Source organism: Nannobrachium achirus, assembly GCF_963921795.1.
Source record: "Nannobrachium achirus genome assembly, chromosome: 19".
NCBI classification, from domain to species: Eukaryota; Metazoa; Chordata; class Actinopteri; order Myctophiformes; family Myctophidae; genus Nannobrachium; species Nannobrachium achirus.
The window spans coordinates 34022770-34040958 of NC_137826.1; the positions used below are offsets into that span (position 1 = coordinate 34022770).

Below are 18189 nucleotides of genomic sequence, written 5' to 3' on the forward strand. Positions count from 1 at the left end.
GTATACTACAGTACTCTTTTTCTTTTTCTTACTTCTCTGTAACTTGTAACCTTAACTGCTGTGCTGCCTCTGGGCAACTGAATTTCCCCTGTGGGATAATAAAGGTATATATCTATCAATCTAACCTGCAACTTGTCTGTGTCTTCTAGGTGCGACTAGCTTCCTGACAGCAGCCCTGGACCAATCAGGAGCTCCCAGGAAGAAGATGGATGAGAGCCGGATGCGAGCTACCCCCAACCTCACCATGTCAAGCTATAGGAAACGCTGTATGCATCTCTGATGTTACCCTCTTACCCCCCCACAGATCCTCCTTTACCCACTATATCTCCCGCTCTCAGCTGAAGGTCCATTAGTGTCCCCCTTTTGACACCCAACTACAACCCTTTTGATATTATGACTAAGGGATCCCTTATCTTGGACATGTTGCTTTTCCCTGTGAGAGCGGCCAGCCTTCAGGGCTGTGCCGGGAGACGTCGCAACAGTTCTCAACAGATCTCAGATCATTGTTTGGTGTGGCTTTTGGGACTTGTCCTACACCTGGCCCTGTCCTCGTGTCAACGTGTCGACCTGAAACACCCCATAGTCACCACTGGCTATGGAAAACTGCGCGGCATCAGGAAGGAGCTCAACAGCGAGATCTTGGGCCCCGTAGAACAGTACCTGGGCGTGCCCTACGCCACGGCACCTATTGGCGAGCGCCGCTTCCAGCCACCGGAAGCGCCGGGCTCTTGGCAGGAGATCCGCAACGCCACCCAGTTTGCCCCTGTGTGTCCCCAGAACGTGCATGGAGTGTTGCCAGAGATCATGCTCCCAGTGTGGTTCACAGACAATCTGGATGCTGCTGCAAGCTATGTTCAAAACCAGAGCGAGGACTGCCTGTATCTCAATGTCTACGTGCCCACTGAAGATGGTAAGTTTGGCAGGACACAAACTGATTTGCAGTCAATTACAATTGCAAATATCAATGGATGGATGGATGGATGGATGGAAGGGGAAATGCATGTGTCGTAGCAGCACAGCAGTAAGCATGAAACAGTGTTGGTACAAGAAAGAGTAGAGAGATTAAAATTAAAATTAAAGTAAGAATATATGAAAGATAATACATAAAAATAAGTAGACTTAAATTCTGACCATTTGCACTTGGTCTGACTAGGTTCACATGATGTATAATATATATACCGGTATATATACTAATATTTTAGTATAATGCATAATATACACTCCTGTTTCTGCTTAGGAGAGAAGTACAGTTTGTACTCCTCTCTTTATATCCTGCTGCAACTGTCATTTCTGTTTCTGTGGGTTAGGATATTATATTGCAGTTTGTCCTTGGACTGGTATCATTTTCTCAAATTGCAGCAGATTTTCTAGAATTACATAGGCTTACAGTACAAGCACTGCTTGAGTTCACCAGTGCTTGAGAAAAGTACTGTACTCTGTTTAATACACCATTTTGTAGGAGCCCACACGAGGTCACATCCGTACAGCCAATTGTCTTCCAAGGAAAGTAGCTATTTCTTGTTCCCACTAATTTGCATAACAAAGGTAGCTTACAAATCTTGACTTTATGTCTCAGTGATTGTAGGAATATACCTACTTTAACTAGCTTAGAATCTTTTGGATGTCACTGAACCACGATTGTAAAAAAGAGAAAGAAAAAAAGGCTTCTAAATGTAGATGCCGTGTGGGGGTTTTGTCAGGTTTTTTTAATACAAGAAAGTCTTTGCTGAATTTGGATGAGAAATATAAATTCAAGCTTGTAAATGTAATGTGACATTTTAGATTTGACTTGTTTAACAGGAGAGAATGCACAAAACTGGTCAACAGAAGTTATGCATGCTGGAAGGGCCAAAAGCCTGCAGATTAACAATAATTGATATTTTCACATGAGAATAAAACAGAAAGTATATTAAAATAAACATGAGCCGGTTTGGATGTGCAGTGTATTCCAGGGGACCCTTTGTTCTTCAGGTCATGAACGTGGAGTTAGGTGATAGGTGTACAGTAATATGATATTGCTGAATATTGTAGGTATCATTACATCATTTGGACGTTAAGGATAGTGTTCCTGCACTGCACATACTGCAACTCCAAATGTGATTTAGGCAGAGCTGGTCACATACTGAACTTGTGCTGCTGGCATAAACCTGACTCATAAAATAAATATGAAAACTTAATATGAAAAGCACTGTAGCAGTGATGGGCTCTAGAAAATGGTGTTATGAACTGTAGGATGTGTTCGCTCCGTGCAATGTTTACTAGTAAAGCCTAGGTATTGGTTCTGACCCTTCTTTTTTCCCCCTGGATTCCCTACTGAATTTTAAAGTATGCTAGAATTATTTTCTATTTTCCTTGGAACTTAACCTCCTTGTGGGGGGTAGATTATTAAAATAATAGCCCAAACAAAGGAATGAGGATGAAGTAAATTCCTTCTAATACAAAATTCCTGAAATCAGAGGTCCGCCCGCCGGCTGGTCCTTCCTTAAGCCAGTTTCAATGTAGGATAGGTCACCTACAATTCTTTTTTTTTTTTAAGATTTGTTTATGGTCTTTTTATGCCTTTATTTGATAGGACACAGTAGACTGACAGGACATGTGGAGAGAGATGGGGGATGACATGTGGCAAAGGTCTTCCGGATCGGGAATCAAACCGGCGACGCCAGCAGGCATCATAGCCTAATATGTGGTATACGCCTAGACCACCAGGCCAGCGGGTGCCCCTGTCACCTACAATTCTAAACATGATATAGCATCTGAATTAAAATCCCAGGAGTAAAGGTCTTAGTGCACACTGCTGCGTTTTTTGGCCGAATATCAGAGCGAATTTTGGAGCACGTGAATAAACAAAATCTACCTCATGTTATGTCAATCACGTTTGCACACTGCCGCCTGTTTCGTATTTATTTTCGGACCAGGGTTGATTTGTTTTCCCGATTTTCGCAACTGTCGCCACTGGGTCCCTTGCTCTCCCTCTCTCCTTTCTCTCTCTCTCTCTCTTTGGTCAGAAAAACATTTTTTGCGGATTTCGGAATTCCAAAACGCAACGAACAACGCAGCAGTGTGCAACCAGCTTAAGGATTCCTGTTTGTCCAACTGCACATTGCAATGATACTGTGATGTGGCCACAGGCTACTGGACCGAAATCTTCAGAACAGTTTTTTTGGCTTGGCAGCTGTTACTGATGATACAATGTTGCCAAGGAATATAATCTTGTTTACTGTGTGTCCTCCTATGCTAAAGTTAATCTTCTGGTGAGACCTTGGCAAACTTTCACTTTTGCACGAGCAGTTTTGGTACGCTTCCTGCATCAACCACCCATTGGACAGCAGCAGCGGATAGCAGCAGATGGACAAGCAAAGAGACAGAACATCAAAGGCTAATTATCTTAGGCAAAGCTAGTCATGATTGTAAGCAAGTCTAATGACAAATTGCTGAAAAGTACAAGATTAATGAGTGCACTTACTTAAGACCCGCCAACCCGAGCCAACACGTTTGTGCATCATTGCTGTTGAAGTATTATGGCGGTAGTTAGATTATCGTGCTCTTCCCTACAGCGGGACACAGAGCTGCTATAAAGAATGGTTCTACAACAGTGATGCAATAAACGTGAGCTCACGTTCTGCTTGGCTACATCTTGGCAACATTCCAGCTAAATATCTATTTTACTGATAAGTGCTTCAACAAAAAAAGATAGAACAGTTCAAGAGTCATCGGCAGATCTGGAGTATATAGGTTTCAGTTGAGGACAGGAGCTCTGGAATAATGCATTATATGAGCAAATGAAAAGCAAACCGCACTGCAGAGGAACTGTTATATGGATTGGCTTTGATGCTAGATCAAATTTATTCTGTCATTTTGTTTTCTCTTATTTTTGTTTCTTTCTTGATTTTCATGCAGTCCTTGATCTTATGAAAACAAGGGCAGGTACAGGAACTCAAGAATAGAGTAGTGCAGTGCTAGCTGCGCGCACGCACACATGCACACACTGTATGAGTTAGCCTTAGCCAATTAGCCCCAAATCTCAAGGTTTATGTAATTGCATGTATACTTCAGAGGGTTACTTATGACATTAAGTACCTGTGGAATGTGATGAAAATGACTGCTACCAAGGACATTTCCAAAATGTTGTTCATAATGACCAGCAGAAAGTCTCCTGTAGATTAACAACACTCCATAATGACAACTACAGAAGTTGTCATTATTCTAGTGTGTTAGTTGAGTCATCATGTCCTAGACATTATTAAGGAGATGGACATGAGGGATGTAACAGCTCTGCTCAAGTGTTATTTGAATTATATGATCTCTAAAACTTTGCTATTTCGGTAACTATCTTGCATATTTCTCCAGTCAGTGATGCTGAGAGGCTTAATTCTTTCCTGGGGGATTCCTAGAGTGCAAATGAGTGCAACTGGTTTAACTTGTAGCTTGTGTTCCTGTAAATGTGTCACTTATTGTAAGAGGTCACTGCTCACACAAGCTCGATGCAGTCCCTAAGGATATGATTCATTTTCTGTGTGGGAGAGAGAGAGAAACAAGAGACACTAAGGGAGGGTGAAGTAATCATGAAATTAGCCACGCTAAAGCCTAAATTATATTTTAACACACAATGGTGTTGCTGAAAATAACCCATTTTCTGTTGTGCAACTTATAAAAAATTATATAGTCATGTAACACCTTTGATGGCACAGATATCTGTGGTTATTAGGTATCATCACACACACAGTGCCATGTTTTAAATGTATGGTATCGTGTGGTTGCTGTTTAGTTTTCCTGTATGTCTGTATATCTCAGTGCTCACCTTTACTGCTCACCTATCCCTGTATGCCTACCTCGCCTCCTCTCTCACATCTATGCGGAGGGTGGAGGTGGTGGAGGAGGGGGATTGGGTCACTGTTATGAATGCAAATCACTTCAGTGTCCTTGCCCACTGGGGCCCGATGCAGCATGAAATTCAAACAGCATCGTGGAATGATGTAAATAAAACAGATCTACCGTTAGATCGAACGCTGAATTTGACACACACTTTTAGTTTCTCTCTATCTCTCTCTCTCTTGCACACAACCTATAGCTATCTACCTCTGGTACAACCTCCTGTGTGAGCAACCGCACAGCCAGGCAAGAACACTGTGTCACCGCATTCCTATTTCCTCCCTACACTCCTCAGCCAAGGGCCCTCGGATCCCTCATTTTTATTGCTGCCAGAACAGCCATTTTACCGTCCTCTTTATTAAAAACCATATTTCAGTAGGCAGGGTGGCAAGGCAGCGCGGGGTAGGGGACGGGCTGGAGGCTGAGGACTTTGAGACGGAGAGGAGAGCAACGGGAGGGACTGGGAGTGCTGGAAGCTGCTGCCTCATGTCGTGGTGGGGGGCGGAGGTTCGTGTGTGTGTGTGTGTGTGTGTGTGTGTGTGTGTGTGTGTGTGTGTGTGTGTGTGTGTGTGTGTGGTAGGGATGGGACGATATGCGATATTATCGTTTATCGTGATAAAAACACTCATAAAACACTAATCGTATCGTGGAGATTTAATTTATCGTGATATCGTCCTCCATCATGCACTGGCATCAATTCACCTTTTATTTGCCGAGCTGCATATTATCCTGTACCATTTAAACCCTCTATTGGTAAAATGTATTATAATGTGTACTTGATACAGTCTTTTTTTCCCACTCTTTACCAAATCTCTTTGCCAAAAAATAGCCGATCTACAAGCTTGTGGGCTTGTTCCGCCCCATAGGATAATGGATGTTGAGGATATTTTGATTATCGCGATTTCTTTGATCACAGTAATCGTGATATGACATTTTCATATCGTCCCATCCCTACGTGCAGTGGGTGGGGGATGGGTGGGTGTTGGTGGGATGGTAAACTGTGTCCTGACAACTTGTCAGAGCGACGCGGCAGCACAGACATGACATACTGCAGCTTCATCTCGTTTACTGCGCCGAGGAAATAGAAGGGGACAGGAGACAGCTTGAGCTTCGGCCAACGGCTCCACTGAACCGAGCACAAACACTGTTGACTGAGGGGAAGGAGTTACAGTACGTTAGGGCGAGTAAATGCCCTCGGAGGCAAAGCGGAGCTAAGTGATCCCTCATAGGGCCATTGGATTTCACAGAACGTCTTCCCTTTCCGCCAGGAGGTCAGCCAGATGTCCGCTTCCGGCTAGCGGCGGACAAAAAGGGATATTTCACTTTCAAACATGTTTGCAGTCATTTTATCGTCTACCATGGCTTCTGTGAGCACACCCAGAAGTTGCTGGAATCAGTTTTTTATTTTATATAATGTATCTTTTTCGTTTTAATTTCTCTCAATATTATAAAAAATAAATGAAAAATTAAAGCGGTAATTGAAAGAATACGGCCCTCTGAATGCATTAGAAGGACAATATCAGACACCAGAACCAAGGACGTGTGTTTTCAATGAATTTAACATGGTTACCATGGAGTTTGAATTTACAATGGGTTTACTTTGTATAGAAAGGGGGCATGTCTGATAAAATGAATATCAAATATCTGAATACTGAATCAAGCAACTTCTGGGTATTGATTGATTGATTGAAGACTTTATTAGAAGTTTGCATAGGAAAAGGTACAGTTTCATGACGGTACAGTTCACTGGTACAAGGTCTACTAAAAGGAGATCCATGAAAAGACTAAGCTTATTTCCACTGGAAACCATTGAAGTATCTCATATAACATTGAATGACAGACAAATAGAACACAGTACTATGCAGTAGATATGTAAAGAAAAACAAAAAAGAAAACAGTAAGTCTAAACAAACAGTATATAGGGGCAGGGGAGGTTAGGGTTGGGCTAGGTTCATTTTTTACCAGTTGCGAACGGCTGCTGCCTGTAAGTGGTTTTTCAGGGCAATTTTAAAGGATGCTAGTGATCCACACTCCTTTATGGCCTTCCGTAAGGCTTTCCACATTTTGGTGGTATAGCAGAAAAACGAGTTTGACCCTTTGTTGGTTTTGACTCTGGGTTGGACTTGGAAGTGATCTGTGGTGCTGCCTCTGGTGTTGTAATTATGGACATCCTTAATGTTTATAAAGTATTTTGACAGGTACTTGGGTATCATAGTGGTGTAGTGTATCTTGTACACCAGGCCCATTGCAAGTTGCTGTACTCTGTCATCTACTCTGAGCCACCCCACTCTTAACTGGTGAGTAGCGGTGAGGTGAGTCTGATAGGGAAGGTTAAGCAGGACCCTAATTAGTTTATTTTGGGCTGTTTGGTAGATGATAAAGTGACCACGAATATATGTTTGAAAGTACTTGAGTCAAAGTATAGATACTCCTGGTCAAATAATACACAACTACAAGTGTGTCATTAAAATAATAATAAAAGTATGTAAGTATTTAAAAGTACAATCGCCTATTTCCACTAGACTAGAAATGTAGTGTAGTCAAAAAAGTCCAGCGTCATGCTAGATGTTAATTTAACACATGGGATTGGGAAGCCAAGGTTTCTAACATTTCTAGCTGTTGCTGCTGCCGCCGTTCACTCACGCTTTATTTTGAAGAGCCTCGGAAGCTTTGTGCGTGTGCACGTGCGTGTCCACTGACGATTGAGGAAGAAAATCCATTTGTTTACAAACGCTCGTGAAACTAAAATCCAAACCGGGGCCGACCATCGCGGTAAAGTGTCGCCATGAAAACAATCAGATCTCTGCTTCCCTGGCGTTCATTGCACCTTATTCATAGATAAAGCCCTTTTTATGTTTCAGCCTAGAATGGAAATCAATGTAGCCAGGTCGCGTCATTTTCTCTCTCTCTTCGAGCCACGGGGTGACGTATGGACTAGGGTCATTCACAGGGCACACAGCATGCACACAGAGCTGTGCAGTTAACCCCTTGTTGTCTCGTTGAGGAACGAGACAACTCCTTTTGGCAGAGTGACCCCTAGTGGCCTTATCTCGTTACTGAACGAGTTTGGCCCCTTGGGTGTTAACCTGTTACGCAGGAATGTGACAAAAAACTAAAAATATTATTGAACTCTACTCTCCATGGCATGAGTAATCAATAGAAAAAAAGTCATTTTGGGGGTGAACTACTCCTTTAACTCTGAGAGTGTACACAATGGAACCAGGTCAATTTGGTTACATTTGTGTACATTTAAATAAACACTGATGATTTTACTGTGGACTGCTGTACGCATTCAAATTAAGTTGAATTTTATTCAGGATTAGGTTATTTGGGCCAAATTAATTTTCACATTTAATTCAGATTTAGTAGGGAGTTTCTTATAATGTTAAGAACAAAGACATTTTCACAATTCACAAAGGTTTCTTCTTTAAATTCCCATGAGCATGTATTCCCAATATGAGCTACTGTACATCTAATATCGTTAATACAGTACATGGCCTCTGCGAAGTTGTACGAACGCTGGTCTCTTTTATAAGATCACGATGTTGCCCTACAGTATCTGTGTAGAGCTGGTATCCAGAACAGAGACTCCCTTGAACAAGAGCTAAGACCTTTCTGTCTGTTCTGTTCTCCCTCTTTTTATGTCTAAAAGTTATCTCTCATAACCTTCTATCAGTTTTTTTGACAACCCAAGAAAAAAAGTTTGCATCCCCAAAAGAAGCTTTCTTTTAACTGCTGAGCGGAGCCAACAGATTCAGTGGTCATTTCTAATTTAATCTCCTCTCGCGTAGCTCCACAAGGCTAAGCGGAAGTCTGGCGGCCAGTTTCAAAGAGAGCGAGGGTCCATTTCAGTGGAGCTGCTCCCCGCGTTATAGCTTAAGCCGTTTAATGGATATTAGAGTAGGTATGAATTCAGAGTGGGCTCCATTAAGCGGTGAGGTGTGGTTTTGGAGTGGTGCTAAGTGAAGGGGGAAGTGCTGACTAGGCGGGGGACTAATGTACCTTTCTGTCCATTACCAGCCTTGTCTACCTGTCTGCCGAGGCAATACAGAGCCTGTATAGCCCCTTTTCGACTGCAGCTTTAGCACCACACTACACAACACTACACCGCACCACACCACACCACACCACTTAAAATTATCTACATTTTCCATTACACAAAAGTACCCCTATCGAAACAAATTGACCATTTTAACTGTGATTATAATACAATATAAATTTGTATTACAACTATCCTAATTATAATACACTATAACGGATTATAACTGTGATTATAATACACTATATAAGTATTAAGGTATTACTATGATAACTATAATACACTATAATAGATTATAATAGTGGTTATAACACAATACAATTTATTATCATGTATTACAACTATATCCTGGTGGTCTAAATGAAAAGTCAGTGAGTGATCAGTCATTATGATGTGCTTGGCCCTGTTTGGCCTAGCTCAGCCCTACTCTGTAGTGGATACTTTTTAGTACCACGTTTAGTACCACTTTCACACCAGGTCCTTGTAGTGGAAAACCTGGCACAAATGGTCGGTGTGGTGTTGGGCCATGTCAGTGGAAAAGGGGCTTAAGCTACCAACTATCATCCACCACACACCCAGGAAGCCCTTACTGGAACAGGCCCTTACACGGGGGGACTGCATGGGTGGAGGCAGCAAATCTATTCAGCATCGATTCTTGACCATTTAAACGGAGGATAAAGCATTTTTATTATCAGGAAATCAAATTTACATAGAAGCACTGATGGAGAACTTTCTATGTCTTATTTAGCATCTGCACAGTAAAAGAAAACCTCAGTGTTAATTTATCCATGAGTGTACTAATGTAACCAAATGGACCCGTGGCCCTGTGGATTGTGCTGTACCATTTAATAGTGGATTCATTTTTTCTGTTCCTTGCGTCAGTGGTCGCAAAGCATTTGCTGCACAGTGTGGCAGAAGGCATGTTATTAGCTCACTATAAGGCTCCTATCAGTGTGAGAAAGAAGATATATCATTAGCTCACTGGCAGAATGATAAACCTCTTGAATCCTACAGAGAATACAGTATTACTTCAAATGGGAGACTGCATCGCCTCTGCGGCGTAAAAGAGAATATGATGTGAGATAGAGCTGCAAAATGTATAGAGCAAAACATATTGTCTTATTGACTAATACAATATCCATATCACAAGAGGTTGCAGTTTTTTTAGAGATGAAAAAACGTTCAGGCATCTTCCTAAACAAAGTTTAGTCATTGTGTAGAATTTCAGGCAAATACTGTTAATCAGCTAGGTTTTCATATGTCAGAAGAAATAGATTGTTTTTCTTATCTTGCAAATGCATGTAATACATGCAGCAGTACAGTACACACATGTATACAGTACAGTAGATAGGTTGGTAGGTAGGTACTGTACATGCATACTGTACATATATATATCAGTAGTATATGATGTTTTGTAAATATCATTTAGCCCTGAGGCAGGTGGTGTCGACAGAGCACTTTAGCATGCCATGTTTCTGTGCACGGAGTGTGTGTGTATTTACGTTTGTGCATTTGAGTTTATCTGTCTGTCTGTGTGGGTTGGTGGGCAGGTTGTCAAAACATCATTATGCCATTGTGAAGACAGGGAGGACTGTGTGAATCTCGTAATGTACAAACAACAGAAAAGGCCACAAACAAATTGTAATAAATAAGAGCGCGTCCAGTTTAAAAGGACCTCTATGGGCTAGGCTTACAGAGCTCTGCAGACCAGGGCATTAGTTGATCGGGCCCAGTAAATCTTAGTCACTGGTAGTAGTACCCTATGGGCCATTTAACTGGTGTTTCCATTTAATGTGGCTGCCTTGTTTGACCTTGTTGAGGGAAATCCTGTCAAAACCCCTCGTTGGCCGTGAAAATAACCCTCATTGCCTACTGCAGCAATACAAGATAGTAAATGATTGTAGACAGTATGTACACTTAAACACTGACATCTCAGGGTGAAAGTTGCCATTTTGTCTATTCACACAGTGTGTTTGTTTGGGTGCAGTTATTTCTGTGTGTGTGTGAGTGTGCGTGTGTGCGCGTGCATGCACCGTGCACACGTGCATGTCTTCAGTGTTGTGCGGCGGTTTGACAGTTCAGTCTCGGTGGAGCTAGTGTAGAATGCCTATTGCCTGAGGGCTGCAGTCCAGGTCTGCTTTGGACCACGCTCCACAATGGTGTAGCATTCCTTTCTTTCATCTGGAAAAAAAAGGACGGCTTGATTCTTCTCATAGATTTTACTACAAAGCACCAGTGTGTGGGGAACAGATGGGGAAAAGGTGGAAGGGAAATGCTCATTAGTTCATATAACTACATCCTATGCAGGACTGTAGTTGCAGAGCAGTATTTACAATGTTGTTTGGTTGCATGCAGTTATAATGAAATGAGAAAGTGATGATATTTTATGGATGTACAGTTTTCCTCCTCCATTGCTTTCTTGTTACCTTTGGCCTTTTCCTTATCTGTAAATGCAATCTTATTGAAAGTTGTCCTTTGTTTCTCCCCACTGTTTTGTTTTCTTAACTATAGGTCCACTCACAAAAAAACACGACGAGTCTACAATGAACAGACCCAGGGAGGAAGGTATTTATTGCATGCTTTTATCCTGTTTTCCTTTTCCCTGTCCCCTTTGTTTGTATTTTTCAAACTCCCGGGAGTATTTACATTCACTGAAAAATATATTAATGTGTTTGTGTCTGTGTTTGTTTATCTATAATCATCTTCTCTATCTTGCGCGTGCACATTAAATTGTCTTCCACTTGTCTACATTATGCTAGGCTGAATGGTAAATTGATGCACACTCAACTTTCTTATCTTTACGTATTAGAATCTCGATTTTCCATTACGCAAGCTCTCATTCTCTGTGTCTCTCTCCCTTACACACAGTCTCACTCTCTCTCCTTTCCACAATACACATACAACTGAAAATACATAAATAAGCACACGCAAACCAATAGTTTTCACAGAGGATTTTTTTTTTTTAGGTGGCTTAGATCTCAGGGGAGCTAATTGACTTTCCTTCCCTGGTTGCTATGCAGTTGATCACCCACACACTGATGTTCTGACTGTCCTCTGTGCTGCACAACTGAAAAATCAATAGTCACTCTTTACTAAACCTGCACCTTGATTTTTGCATGCAGGCTGTAAAAAAAAGAAAGAAATATATATATACCGGCGGTATGTATATTATGTGTGCGTGTGCGAGTGCATGCGTGCGTGTGTGTATGTGCATGTGTGTGTGTGTGTGTGTGTGTGTGTGTGTGTGTGTGTGTGTGTGTGTGTGTGCATGTGTGCGTGCGTGCATACGTACGTGTAATTCCACCAATATTATTTGATTAAAATAGTCCTCAATGCTTCATTGTCAGAAAAAGTTATTTGGAAAGATTCCAGTATTTTCTGCTGCTATGAAGCATTTTATCTGATGAAGCCCTAAAGCTCCTCGGATAGATCCATGTTCCCAGTGCTGCTACAAGAAAAATCTAGTGTACCTGCATCTCTCTCTCTCTCTCTCTCTCTCTCTCTCTCTCTCTCTCTCTGTGTTTGTGTGTGTTATGAACTGTGAGGGTACTTATGTCAGTGTGTGAATACGTTTTGTTGTTTAAAAAAATTGGGGTGCTGTATGCATATTCAATTTCCCATCGCTGCGACTCTAATTCTGATGGTTTAAAAAAAAAGGCAGACCTGCAGTAGCTGCTACTGTATAATCCAATTGTGCGGTATTATAATGTTGAAAGTGGAGGGACGAATTCATGCAGCATTCTTGAGGAGAGGAATGAAATGATGGCACAGAGATGAAAGAAGAGGGAAAACTGAGAACTAAGAACCCATGGGAGGGCAGGGAGGGTGAAGCCACATTTATGCTTTGACACGCGTCCGTGTTACGCCGAAAATAGCCGATCTACAAGCTCACGGTGCCTCGAGCCTTGTGTGAGCTTCTAGATCGGCTATTTTCGGCGCGTGACATGAATTAGGCCTGAGACAGAAGGGTAGGAAAAATAGTCTGAATGAAGACAAGGGCATGATGAAATGGAATGACATTTATAGGGCGAGAGAAAGAGAGTGAGACAGGGACGAGTGAGAAGGTGGGAGCGTTATAGAGCTTGACCTTTATTCTGAAACCTGACAGACAGTATAGATCAGGCCTGTACACATAAAACAAACCTGATTGTTAATTTAACTCTGAATAAATATGTACTGTAAGAGCGGACCTGTACACAGGATTTCACTTTGAGGTGAACAAAGGTTGGAAAATACAGTTACTCTCATTATCAATGAAAGTAAATACGGTAGTAATTTCATGAGATATCCTGGGATTTATTTGGTGCTAGGGATTAAAAAAACTAAAAAACTAAAATGGAACCCTTCAGATTGTTGTGCTCTGGTATGGAGCAGGAAATCAGGTTTTGTATTGAATTGGCTTAGAATAGTTGGACCATAATTAAAATAGAACACCATAGGTGAATGACTGGAGGAAACAGAGATGAATGGTGGAGACTAGGGAGAGGCTAAGCCCCATCAAGAGTTGATGCATTACATTGAGCAGCGGGCGGCAGATATTGAGCAGTATCAGGCTGAGAGGGAAAGAGAAAGGGGTGAATAATGTGGCAGTGTTGTGAGGCAGACAGGCAAGACAGTGAGGTCCTTGTTGGCCGTATACAGGCCTTGGATTGGGGCTCAGGGAGACCCCTTTCACCCCTCCATATCCACGCGCCTTGTACGGGGCTCCAATGGTTTTCAACCTGTGGGTCGGGACCCCCAGGGGGGTCCCCAAATTATTTTGGGGGGGTTCCCAGATGATAAACTTAATGTGCAATGTTGTTTTCTCTCTCAACAGTAAACAAACCAACATGAAGTTTAAGTGTATAGGGGGCATCTGCACATTTCTAAAGTGACAAGGACTTTTTAATACCTCTAAAATGATCAAATTGTCAAATATTAGAGGCAGAAATTGTGAAAATAGCTGATCTACATGCTCACAACGCCTTGCATTGCGAGGCGTGAGCATGTGAGCATGTAGATCTGCCATTTTCACAATTGTGAAAACAACTGTTATACAAAATGTAATGCCTCAACTCTTATTGCTCGTCAGGGTGGGCTCCCCAGTTAAAATATGAGTATTTTGGGGGTCGCTGCCTGAAAAGGTTGAGAACCACTGCTTCATGTCAGTGTCACCAACCAAGCACTATAGGCACTGATAGCAACATTGTAGCCCACATGTACGGTCATGCACAAAAGGTAAGCAGAGAGACAGAGACAGACCAGAGACCACCGTCCATGACATGTATGAAAATAGCACAGAGCTTAAAATACACCACACCCGCCATCACTTTACATTACGTTCTAATTGATGGTTATTAAGCCAGCTGTCTGGTTTAATATGAATCCTTCATGCATGCTCACATGTGAGAGTCAGGAAGCGAGTTATTAGCATCAGGCATGGCGTGCACGCACACACACACAGACACCTGGCAAAATTAAAACCATAATGCTTATGAAGGCATGCTTTGATTGATGAACACATGAAGATGTACACACCCACTCAACTAACTTACATATTTATTTTCTGTCTTTTTAGTGTGCAATATACACCGCTGATCAGAGTCATGTACAAATATTAAAACAGTCAAAATGAGAGGAGCTCATGACTTACTTACAGTACTTACTGTAGTTTCATTTAGTCTTATCACCAGATTATCATTTGAATTCAGTTTTAGTTTGTCATACAGTACCTTTTCTGTTGTCATACTCATTGTTGTTTCAGTTTTGGTATGGACAGTTTTAGTAACGTATGGTCCACCGGCTGTCCCTCTGTCAGTCCATCCGTCAGTCGGTCTGTCACGTCACACTTTTCCCCTACTCATATCTCGGCCACCATTGGCCCGATCCATGCCAAATTTTGCACACACACTCCTTGGCTGCCAAACCACAACCTCTACTCATTTCTCACTTGGCCCTCTTCTAGCACCACCATCTGCCCGATTTTTGAAAAAAATGTTTTGGACTCTGCTCCTACAGATTTTGCCCTAAAATCACGCAAAGCTGTACACAGTATCTCTAAAGTCATGTCATCTACATGGATCTGTCCCTTTTCCCATATTCCCTCCTGATTGGCTACCATTGCCTTCTAAAGTTTGTGTATGCGACCTGACGGTCGCTTACAGTATCTCCTGATTTAGGGAGTCTTACTGGTATATCATTAGAGCACACGCGCACACACACACACACACACACACACACACACACACACACACACACACACACACACACACACACACACACACACACACACACACACACACACACAGCCATACACACACCATCTCTGATGCCAGTATTTCGTTGTTGTCGGATGGAAACCTTGCAAGTCCAAAACCGTTGCCGCGAGGCGGAGTGGGCTTCTAGATCTGCTATTTTCACAAGTTTTGTGCGACAGTCCTGGATGACGAAGCATGCCTTTGCTTTATGGGGGGAAAAAAACGTATTTGAAACTTGGAGATACAAGGTTTCTGCCCGACAGTGACGATTTGAGAGATGGTGACAAAAGGCTCCTCATCTCCATGGTGTCAGTCAGTGGCTTCTAGTGACACTGCTATTGAAATGGGAGCTGATGACCTCTGTCAGGCTAGAGCCCCCAAAACTATGCTCTGCTCTCGAGAGACTCCCAGAAAGCTGCTGTGAAGGCGTGAGTGTTGTTGTCATGACAGCCAAACAGCGACATGTCACACCTCTCTGCTGGCCTGGTAATGCCGGAATAATTGAACGTGTTTACATCTCCTGTGGGAAATCAACCAGGGGCTCATGATGCACAGGAGAGGGGGACAGAAAAGCAATGGCGGTTTCGGAGTGTTGTTGTGACCGAGAGATGCATTTCGAGAGATTGTTCTTAGGTTAGGTTATGTTTTGTAAGTAATATGATCTGTACAGGGGTATGGGTGCGTGTGCGTGCGCGCGCGCGCGCGTGTGTGTGCGTGTGCGTGTGCAAGGTATATATTGTCGCTGTCGGGCGGAAACCTTGGATGTCAAAAACCATTACTTTTTAGGAAGTCTGTGGATCAAATGTAGTTAATATTTAGTCACAAGCTCTTGTTAAAACTTTTCTTTGGTTAAATGTTCATAAAACCCACAGACAGACTACACACTTTCAATCTTGGCGTCCCTGTTTTGGCCTTGTCATTATAGATGAAGATGTGATGCATTGTGAACCTGAAGATCGGCTATTTCTGCCACTTCAGCACGACATTGTCATGCGACAAATGAAAATTAAAATAGGGCATTCATTTCTGGGGAAAAAAAGATGAGATATGGAGAGATACAAGTAAGGTTTCTGCCCGACTGCGACAATATGCTTTCTCGTTTTCTTTTGTGAGAGTGTGTGTGTCCGCTTGTCTGCGTGTGTGTCCGTGCGCGCGTGTGTGTGTGTCCGTGTGCGTGTGTGTGTGTGTGTGTGTGTGTGTGTGTGTGTGTGTGTGTGTGTGTGTGTGTGTGTGTGTGTGTGTGTGTGTGTGTCCGTACGTACGCGCGTGTGTGTGCATGTGCGTGTGTGTGTGTGTGTGTGTGTGTGTGTGTGTGTGTGTGTGTGTGTGTGTGTGTGTGTGTGTGTGTGTGTGTGTGTGTGTGTGTGTGTGTGTGTGTGTGTGTGTGCGGGCGTGCGTGTGCGTGTGTGTGTGTCTACCTGTGAGTGATGCACCCTAGTGCATGTGTAACCTGAGATTCAGGTGGTGATGCGGGCGGGTGTGCAAGTACGTGAGTGGAATTTGTTACCACGGCAACAGGCGCCGAGTGAGTCGGTGCAATGGAATGGCTGGTGCAGTTCTATTAGAGAGAGGCAGTTTCCATAGCGACTCCACATCGCAGCTGCCTATGCAAGAGTGTGTGTGTGTGTGTGTGTGTGTGTGTGTGTGTGTGTGTGTGTGTGTGTGTGTGTGTGTGTGTGTGTGTGTGTGTGCGCGCGCGCGTGTGTGTGCGTACGTGCGTGCACGCGCGTGTGTGTGTGTGTACGTGGCAACGCGTGAATGCTGCACGAATCCCTGTGTGAATGTTGCCGTTCATGAACTCTGCCACGTATGACCCTGCAATGTAACATTTGATTGAATCTAATTCCTGCTATCTCACGTCATATCTCATCCTCCTCCTCTGCCGGCTCTTTTTTAATTCCTCTCTCACGCGCTCTCTCTCTCTCTCTCTCAGTCTCTCTCTTTCTCTCTCTCCCCCTCCTCTCCCAATCTCTCTCCCTCGTTCTCTCTCGTCTCCGAGTGCCAGAGCTCATCAGGGTAAACAGATGCTATGGCTGTTATTTATGTTTCCACTTGGTCTGGCGTTCACACAAATTATCCACAGGCCCTGCACAGCGCAGACGTGCAGGCTAACTGGGCTGCTCTGGCATCTCTCCTAGCCTTACGGAAGACGCACAGATCATACCACCGACACCCGGGTGTATGTGTGTGTGGGGGGGAGGGAGGGGGGGGGGGGCACACACGAGCTGACAGAATGTACCATAGCAACACACTGATGGGACAGAGGTTTCAGTAACAGAGGGGGCGTGCAGGGACTGACTACACCATTTGCTCCACGCACAGAGGGACCAGCAGTTGGGGGAATGTACCACCGCAACACAGCAAGGAGGACAGTATCATAAACAGAATTCAATATAATAGAGGACAGGTCCACTGGGACAGACACATACTGTACAACTGTACAATCATGACTGCTTCTAATCTGGCCTCTAGTCTCCTCCTCTCAATTCTGGTTATCAATGTCAGTGATTCTGACATTGAGAGCAAGTTTGAATGAGAATACTGCATGACATACTGTATAATCTTGTGTGGGTAGAATTTACAATGTATATAATTGTTGTGGAAACATTGTATGTCCAAAACCGTTCGTTTTGTATTTATCATTTTAAAAATGATTTAAAATAGATTATGACCTTGTATTTCCCAAGTTTCAAATTTGTATGTCTTTTCGTAAAGTAAGGCCCTGCTTCATCATACAAGACTGTCGCACAAAACTAGTTAAAATCGCAGATCTAAAATAGAAGATCACACAACTCTTGCTATACCACTAAAAGGTTTAACGCCCTACTGTGTAAATCCCTAACTTCCTTTAAAACACTCTGAAAAACCACTTATAGGCGGCTGCCACTCGAAACTGGTAACAATAAACCTAGCCTAACCTTACCCTCCCCCTGACCCTTCTATTGTAAATACATTTTATTTTAATGACTGTTTTTCTGATAATATCTTCTGCATAGTACTGTGTTCTATCTGTCTCTCATTCAATGTTTCAGTACCGGTATATGA

The 18189-nt window shown here is 42.9% G+C and overlaps 1 protein-coding gene across 2 annotated transcripts in view; it reads left to right on the forward strand.

The window, feature by feature from the left end:
* Positions 1-393: 393 nt before the first annotated feature.
* Positions 394-18189, forward strand: part of nlgn2b (neuroligin 2b) — a gene marked incomplete at both ends in the record, with an annotated part of 47750 nt that continues 29954 nt past the window's right edge. Inside the window, 2 exons of one of the 2 annotated variants that reach the window (XM_080748786.1) lie at positions 394-910; positions 11420-11473. In XM_080748786.1, coding sequence (XP_080604912.1) covers positions 394-910; positions 11420-11473 — 571 coding nt within the window. The remainder of the gene's footprint in view (positions 911-11419; positions 11474-18189) is intronic. The other variant, XM_080748787.1, reaches the window with a different exon arrangement.